This window comes from Mus pahari, chromosome 3 (genome assembly GCF_900095145.1).
Source record: "Mus pahari chromosome 3, PAHARI_EIJ_v1.1, whole genome shotgun sequence".
In the NCBI taxonomy this organism is placed as follows: domain Eukaryota; kingdom Metazoa; phylum Chordata; class Mammalia; order Rodentia; family Muridae; genus Mus; species Mus pahari.
The window spans coordinates 75,291,648-75,300,802 of record NC_034592.1 but is presented as its reverse complement, the minus strand read 5'-3'; the positions used below and the strand labels follow the sequence as shown (position 1 = coordinate 75,300,802).

Sequence of the window (9,155 nt, the reverse complement as noted above, 5' to 3'; positions counted from 1 at the left end):
CTCCCTCTCCCCTTCCCTTCCTCCATTTCCTCTTACTCATCTCTTCTTATTTTCCTCAAATTACATTATATTGACCCTGAATATGGTCAGAAGTACATCTCATTTGGAATTAGAAAAATTACTGACTGTTAAAGGTTTGATCACAGTTGTAAGCAAAGAAGCTGAGACCATGAGTTATTTGCAGCTAATAACTAGTGCTCCGTGAAGCAAAGGACATGTGATGATATTTAAGAGATAGCAGAATAAATTAGCATAAAATTCTGGAAAAAGCCTCATGCTGGCTGCCTTGTACATTTCTGGAGGGTGGAGCATTCAAAGGAAACCTTGCAACATTTTCCATCTCCTAGAATTAATTTTCTTGTATATATTCTTTTCACTTTATAGGCAACACTGCAACTACATATTCAGTATCCCTGGAGTCTATGGAAATACCACACAATATTACAGAGTTTTTTATGCTGGGACTTTCTCAAAGGCCAGAGATCCAGAGGATTCTCTTCGTGGTCTTCTTGGTTATCTATGCAGTCACAGTTTGTGGCAACATGCTCATTGTGGTCACCATCACTTTCAGTTCCAGCCTGGCTTCTCCCATGTATTTCTTCCTTTCCAATCTATCCTTTATTGACACCTGCTATTCCTCTTCTTTGGCGCCTAAACTCATTGCTGATTCCTTGTATGAGGGGACAACTCTTTCTTATGAGGGCTGCATGGCCCAGCTCTTTGGAGCTCATTTCCTGGGAGGCGTTGAGATCATTCTGCTAACAGTGATGGCCTATGACCGCTACGTGGCCATCTGCAAACCCCTGCACTACACTACCACCATGACCAGGCACCTTTGTGTTGTGCTGGTGGTGGTGGCTTGGTTGGGTGGCTTCTTGCATTCGTTGATTCAGATCCTTCTGATTTCTCAGTTGCCCTTCTGTGGTCCCAATGTAATAAACCACTTTGTGTGTGACTTGTATCCTTTGCTGGAGCTGGCCTGCACCGACACCTATGTCATTGGCCTGCTGGTGGTGGCCAACAGTGGTGTGATTTGCCTGCTGAACTTCCTCATGCTGGCTGCCTCGTACATTGTCATCTTGCACTCCTTGAGGTCCCACAGTGCAGAGGGGAGACGGAAAGCTCTGTCTACCTGTGGGGCTCACTTCACTGTGGTTGCTATGTTCTTTGTGCCCTGTATATTTAGTTATATGCGTCCATTGACTACTTTACCTATAGATAAAAACATGGCAGTGTTTTATGGTATTCTCACACCCATGTTGAATCCACTCATTTATACTCTGAGAAATGAAGAAGTGAAAGATGCCATGAGAAAGCTCTTCACACGCTCAGAAGTTGCAGGTGCCTGAATGGTAAAGAAGGTAACAACGGTGACTCTACTTCTCCAAGGGAAACAACTGAAGCTTCTCCCTTTCGCTACCAGACAACGCCTTATTCCATGTATCCTCCATCTTCCAAGCTTTCATAATTTACTGTGTTTTTACTTAAGTTGCACTGTTTTATTATAGACTAGCTATACAGATAAATCTGACCTGAATTATCATTATTACTTGTTTAGAAATAAGGAAACTCTATTGTCTGATGTGGTTGATTGACTTACCAAAGTATTCTAGTTTCATAAATCAAAATCAGTTATTTTTAACCCATTATTACCCATGATGACAGGATTCTCTACCTTTTAAAGGTATTAACTGTATATCTCAATAAACTGGGAACATGTGAAGACGATTTACCTGTGCCCATATCTTCGAGACTTTCCCCCACTTTCTCCTCTATAAATTTCAGTGTCTCTGGTTTTATGTGGAGTTCTTTGATCCACTTAGACTTGAGCTTTGTACAAGGAGATAAGAATGGATCAATTCTCATTAACCGTGTGATAATTAATTGAGCTATAGAAAAGTGTGGAAAGACACATCTGAAAAACCTTCGTACACAGTCATATATGTGTGCCTACAAGGTGGTGTGCATCATCATCCCTTGTGACACTGGCAGCATGGCTTCCACACTAGCTCAGACAAGCTAAGTAAGAGCCTGGGCTTTGGAGACAGACCACAGTCTCAGTCTTAGCTCCCATGCTTATTCCTGGCATGGCCTTAGATAACGGATACAAAGCTCAGAAGTCCTTGATACATACATTTTGAGTAAGGGAAAATTTCACATTTGTATGTCAGGTCATGTTGTATTTATCTAGATGTGTCTGGTTTATTTCACTTAGCATTATCTCTTCCATGTCTATTTGCGTGTCTATAGTGAGTTACAGGATTCTCTACATTTTAAAGGTATTAACTGTGTATCTCAATAAACTCAGGGAAATATGAAGACCATTTACTAAGTGATCTAGATGAAGCTTTTAATTCAGTATGCTGAATGCTAAGAACAGGCTGGGCTACATAGCCAGAACAAAAAACAGAAACAAATGGAGCAAAGAAATGAACAAAGAAATGAAGTGGTGTGTGTGTGTGTGTGTGTGTGTGTGTGTTAGTTATACTATTAATAAGAAAAGAAACCACTATCTATTTTTTTGGCTTATAATTTTTGATTCGAAAAGCATTGAATGGATGATTATCAAATTCATCATAATGTTTTCTTTATTCAAGACACAGAAAAGCAGAGAAGACCTTTTCATATGTAAACATATTCATGTGTGATTATTATAAGTAGAAAAATAAAATTAAAGAGACATGGTACTCATAAGAATGGTGCCTATTGATAGAAAATGATGGTTGTCTTCTCTCTTAAAACACGGTATTTTGATACTGGAGAGATGGCTTCGAAATCTAAAGCACTTAATGTTCTTTCAAGAGGACCTGGGTTCATTTTCCAGCACCCATGTGGCAACTCATAGTTGCCTGTGACTCTCATTCCAGGGGATCCAAATCCCTCTTATGGTCTCTTCAGGCTCTCTCAATATATATTTCTGTCTCTATATCTATATCTATCTACACACACACACACACACACACACACACACACACACACACACACACACACACATATCTGCTCCCAGTCCCAAGAACTTCCTGTGTCTCCAGACATTGCACTATGTATGTATTCATCCTGCCGGAGTTAATTTTTTCAATGATCCTATCCACGCACTACCTCTATGACTTCTTTACTATTCAACCATTTTATTTTTCTCTCTACTCTTCAATTATTGGCTCTTTAATATAACATTCGCTACAGTCAATAAGTTTAAGCATCTGCTTGCCTAAAAGGTGGTAACTACACTCTAGGGGTACATTATTTCATTGTTCAGTTTAAGAAAGCATCCTAGGCATGGAAATCGTTATGATCCTGGTTCCTTGCCCAAAAAGTCATCCTTATGCATCCTTGGGCTGTGCCCAGTAAAATGGGTGAGGAGAGGAGAGGAATAGCAGCTGATGGTAACTGGACCTTGGTTCATGTTAGATAGTGAAATTAAAGAACAAAGACTTGAAATACAGTAAAACTTCACTTTTAAGTTTTGGGGAAAATACACCACTGAATGAAAAGAGAATAGCCTCCGTTCACACTTACACATAGCACTCTTATGGGCTGAAAAACTTCTTAAAGCAGAATTTTCCCCATCTTAAATCATTGACCCACACATAGAACTTAGATTTCTAATGAATAGGAGAGTGAATACACATATTCATTAAGTGTTTTCTTTATTCCTCTCCTTTCCTCCTCTTCCTTCCTACTTGTCCCATTGTTTTTTCAATAGTCACCCATCATGTATATTGATAGACAGCACAAATTTGGCTCAATATCCTGTCCAAAAAAAAAAAAAAAAAAAAAAAAGAAAGAAAAAGGACATGAAGTTAGGGGCATCAGGAGGTTGGAGTGGATCTCAACAGAGTGCACGGTGGGTATGATCAGAATATGTTGCATGATTTTCACTATATCACATTAAATAAAATAATTGTTTGAACCTTTGACACTTTACCTTCATAGATATCCATCTAACAAAAATATTAAAAATCTCACTTTCTAAATGCATTGGTAAGTAATGAATACAGTTTAAATTGAATTTAGTGGCATTTACTTATTTTTCTTATTTTAAAGAAATTAAGCATTATGGGAATACCGAGATTTATTGTGGCCTCTTCATGCTGCTCCTACCTGTCATAATGTGTCAGTACAATTCACTTTCATATATTTCTAATTAGGAAATGTAGTTTATATTTACATTGGAATATTACTCAACCATGACGTGAATGGAATCCTAGCATATTTGGCAATGATGGTAGGCAGGTGGATCAACAGGGCAAATACTGCATGTCCTCACTCATATGTTGAAGGCAAAGCATTTTGATCTCACTGAAGCTGAGAGTAGAATCTCAGAAGCTGAGGTCACAGAGGCTAGGTAGGTTAGGAAAGAGGAAGAGTAGGTAAAGTTAGAGAATTGGTATAAAAATACACTTATGAAGGAACAGTGAGTTCTAAGTAGAGGGGCTGGCCATGCTCAGAACTACTTGCTATTTATTTTACAAAGAACAAAGAGAAATGAGTTAAAGAATTTCAACACAATGGATGATACATTTTAATGAGGTGGAAAATTTGCTACACTGATTTGATTACAGATTTTGTTTACATGTATTAAGAGACTACACATCACCAATGAATATAGTGATTGTGCCAGTAAGAAAAGTGACTATCTTAAATTTGACTCATTTCAAAAGGAGAACAAATGTCCATGAAACAGCACTAGACCTTGTTTATAAAGATACAAATCACCAGAATTACATGTCACCAGCTTTCCTCATTTGACCCCAGAGCTTCTTCATAACCCTTTTGACCTCCTCATTTCTGAGAGTATAGATCAAAGGGTTCAGCATAGGTGTCACTAGGGTGCAAAACACAGTTACAGCTTTGTCAGTGGGGAAGGAGGTCATGGGCCTTAGGTACAGGTAAGAACAAGGTACAAAGAATAAGACAACAACAGTGACATGAGAGGCACAGGTAGACAGGGCTTTGCGTCGCCCTTCTGCACTATGATTCCTCAGGGAGCGAAGGATGACCACATAGGAAGCAACCAGCATTGAGAAAGTAAGCAAACACAGTGACCCACTGTTGGCAGCGATCAGGGGTCCCAAAGTGTGAGTGTCAGTGCAGGCCAACTCTAGCAGTGGTATTAAATCACACATAAAATGGTTGATGGTATTTGGACCACAGAAGGGTAACTGGGCCATAAATAAAGTTTGTATTGCTCCATGGATGAATCCTAAGATTACAGCAGCCCCTACCAGGAATATGCACAGAGGTCGGCTCATGATGGTCATGTAGTGCAAGGGCTTGCAGATGGCTACATAGCGATCATAGGCCATGGCAATCAACAAGATGATTTCATCAGCAGCAAAAAAATGCTCAGTAAAAAGCTGAGTCATGCAGCCATTGAAGGATATGGTGCTCTTCTCAGAGATTAGGTCATAGATCATTTTGGGTGCTATGGAAGAGGAGTAGAAAGCGTCTATGATGGACAAGTAGGACAGAAAGAAGTACATGGGAGTGGCCAGGGCCGGGCTGATGAAGATGGTGACTGAGATGAGCATGTTACCTGCCAGTGTGATCAAATAGATTATTAAGCACACAATAAATAAGAGTTTCTGCAGATGTGGGTCTTGGGTCAGACCCAGGAGGATGAATTCCGTGACATTGCTCATCTTTCCCCATCAATTTAGTAAGTCTCTGTGCAAATGGCCATCTGAAAAGAAACCATAGGGTGTCTCAGTGATGATATTTAAAATGAAACACTAAAGTACTGTGTCATCTTATTACTTCTGGTCCTTGAGGTCTATATAGCTGCATTTCTTCTCACCTCTGCAGACAGTATCACATCCCAGGCAGTTATAAAATCAGATTCAATAGGTTGGATTATTCCTAATGGGTTTTAATGGAATAGTGACAGGACCTTACATATACTGCAAGAACTCTTTTTCTCTTATTGGGTTGCTTTGTCCAGTCCCTCTATGAGGGTTTTCACCTTGCCTTATTGTATCTTGTTTTGTCCTACTTAGGTGTCATCACTTGGAGGTTTGATCTTTTCTGAAGAAGAAATAGAGGGGAAGTAGAACTTGGAGAGAAGGGAGGTTGTAAGGAGGTAGGAGGAGTGGGGGGAAAGAAACCTGGCTGGGATGAATTGACTGAGAAAATAATCTATTTTCAAATAGAAGGAAGAGGAGGAGGAGGAGGAGGAGGAGGAAGAAGAGGAGGGAAAACAAATTCAGCTGTCATTATTGATTACACAGGTAACTTTTAAATTCTAACCAGTCTGTGACATGGCTTATTTCATTGGTTTTATGTAGGGTAAATGTAATCAACATCACAATTATTTTGAAGTTATGGTTGTTTAATGTGGATGCACAAATACCAATGTTCTATGAAATCAGCTGTATATACTATACTAATGAAATAAATCTTTTTAAATCAAAAGTACCTATACTCTGTGGTCTATTATTCCTCTCTATCAACTGAATGACCAGCACCCAAGACAGTCACAGCTACAAACTGACGTTTTTCCTTCTGAATGTCAAGGATCCACCTTTATTACACCTCTTTTAGCATAATCCATTTCAGTTTATAGCAACAGGTTTCCTGCCCAACTCATACCCATTATTTCACATTCCTTCATCTGTATCTCTGAAACTGTACATGTAAGTGGTACAAAGTCTCCTAAGGGGCCCTTAGTATTTATAAAGAAAGTGTGATTGAAGTTAAACTTCTATCATGTCTAGTAATATGCTCACTGTTAAGCCAACCCGTGCTTTGCAATAATATTTACAAATGAAAAAACTAGAGACTAAGATTACTCTAAATTTTTATTGAAAGGTATAAATGAGATGGCTAGCTAATATAAGAAGCTTTTTCCTTTGGGGGATAATTTCCGTCAAAATAAGATGAATTTATAGTTTTCATTGCCCAGTGCTAGACAATGTGAAGATATGCAGCAGTGGGTTTTTTAAATGTACTATTTGTGGCTTTTCCATAACTATCAATACTGGGATTTTTAATTTTTCTCTACTCTATTTCCCCTATTTCCATATTATCTGCAAAAACCATTCCATATAATTTTTACAATAGCTTTGGCTACAAAGCTCATAATTGTGACCTATACCCAATAAAAATGAGGAAAACATATTTGGTTTTCAGGATGGCTAAGTCCCTGAGTGTTCCTCTACGTGGAACACTCATGGTTCCTCTATGTGGGTGTTTTGTGGCTACTAATTCTCAATGAGTTTAATTCATTCACAGATCATAATTTCAAAGTGACTGTGTAAGTTATGAAAATGGGGAAAACTTTAATTGGCTACAAGCAGAACTGTTTACAATCAGTGTACTTGTAAGTTTATTTAGAAGTGTCTTCTTTCCCAATACTAACTGGCTTGGATGAATTACAGAAAGTATTTTCTATAGTAACATAATGTTATATTACATTTATTTATTTTCATATAAACATTAAACTTTAGCTAGTTTGCAACTACAATGACTCTTTAGTGAGAAATTGTCTAAGTCACTTAATCTGCTTAAAAATTTGGAGGAAAAGATGTAGTTTACACTGACCTGGGTTTAGTTGGTCGTGGATTCCAGTTTGTAGACTGAATAATTCATTGCTTCTTTCCTCCGGGACCACACAGCACGGCATTCACTGTACTCTATAAGCTGACACTAGAATTAGTATTTTTCTAGACACTTCTCCAATTTAGATATTAATGTCTATTTGGTTCCAGTTGTGAGTTGAATTAGCTCCCAAAGTAAGCTATAGAACAGCTCATAGTGTCGTTTTGATAGTTCTAGGACCCAATTCTTACTACATTTCTGTCTTATTATCAAGTTCAACCTAAACAAAAACATTCTTCAAATCAGAAAATATCACTATATTTAAATACAAAACAAATAGGTGAATATACTCAACTTTTTTTTTCTTTCCATATTTGGCTTATGCTCTCCTTTCTAAGAGTCCATGAACACTGTGTGGAGAGAAGTCCTTTCATTTTAACTCAAGCTTCTCTTTATATGTCTCCTTAGACACCTACCAACATCAACAGCAGCATTCTAAACAGATCTTCACCTTGTTGACATATGCTTGCTTCTGTTGCTGCTCACTGTCCATTCCCCATCCTTTTGATCCTTTCTTTGTTGATCCTAAATAAACCTTTAAATGAAGGATTCTCTGTGACTTTGGCCCTTTTAGGGTTTCCCAAGACTATTGAAAACCACAGATATTTAAATTATGATTCATAACAGTAGCAAAATAACAGCTATGAAGTAGCAATGAAAATAAGTTCACGGTGAAGAGTCATTACAACCTGAGCAACTGTATTGAGGGGTTGCAGCATTAGGAAGGTTGAAAACCAATGCTTTTAAATAGACTCCCACAGTCTGCGGAATCGGGTCCTGGCTTGGTCTCTCAAACTCCCAGAGGATCGGTAGTAGTCTCTGTGGAAGTCTTTGCCAAGGCAGCAGTCAAGATCTCTTGCTCACTCCCACAAACATCATTAGTAGTGGCTAGTTTCAGAAATGCAGCTGGCAGGAAGTAGGCATCTCGGTTGCAGTTTAGGTTGAGATGAATTGTACGACTTTGAAAGGTTCCTTCTGGGGCTTGTTTGCTGATTGTGATATTGTTGAACCTGGTTTAGAAATGGAAGTGTCCTGATGGCTATTGTAGATTGCAATTATTTTAAAGATCAGCGCATGGCTAAAGAGATTAAATGGAAGGATTTCCAGCAGCAAAGATTGGGTAGTAATTAATAAAAGCAGTAGAATGGGCACATTCTTTTAGTGTAATTGCTTATGTGACACATGAGGGACTTGGTAATCTGAGGGGCATGCATCTTTTGCTCTCTACTCCTCTGGCAGAGCATGCTGGCACTTAGATTCTATGCTCTAGATCAGTAGTCACTGAGAAAGTCAAGTCACACAGACAAGTAATTGAATAAAAGTACCTTGAGAGTTAGGGGACAGAAGCACTCTACAAAGGAAATTCTACTATACTCTTTCCTCTAGAGTCTGTGATGATAACAAACCGACTGCAACTTTACATGGAATCCTCTTTCTTTGTTATCAACTTTTGACAGTTGATTAAAATTGACAGATACTCCTGAATTACAGGATTAGCAAAACAAAGCAAAGCAGATCTTTTAGTTTCATGTCCTCTTTTTTTTTTTTTTTTTTTTTTT

At 38.3% G+C, this 9,155-nt stretch overlaps 2 protein-coding genes across 2 annotated transcripts in view; one reads left to right on the top strand and one right to left on the bottom strand.

Moving 5' to 3' along the window:
- Nucleotides 1-1,349, top strand: part of LOC110317601 (olfactory receptor 4C3) — a 6,286-nt gene extending 4,937 nt beyond the window's left edge. The window contains exon 2 of the mRNA XM_021192129.1: nt 409-1,349. Coding sequence (XP_021047788.1) covers nt 409-1,349 — 941 coding nt within the window. The remainder of the gene's footprint in view (nt 1-408) is intronic.
- A 3,311-nt stretch (nt 1,350-4,660) lies between these two features.
- On the bottom strand, nt 4,661-5,676 carry LOC110317602 (olfactory receptor 4C45-like). The gene has a single exon (XM_021192131.1). It carries the CDS (start codon nt 5,640-5,642, stop codon nt 4,722-4,724), a length of 921 nt encoding a protein of 306 aa, XP_021047790.1. The 5' UTR covers nt 5,643-5,676; the 3' UTR covers nt 4,661-4,721.
- Nucleotides 5,677-9,155: the final 3,479 nt, after the last annotated feature.

Bases quoted from the DNA above. Each gene is read 5' to 3' on its own strand.
- LOC110317602 (XM_021192131.1), bottom strand. From the start codon at position 5,642: ATGAGCAATGTCACGGAATTCATCCTCCTGGGTCTGACCCAAGACCCA.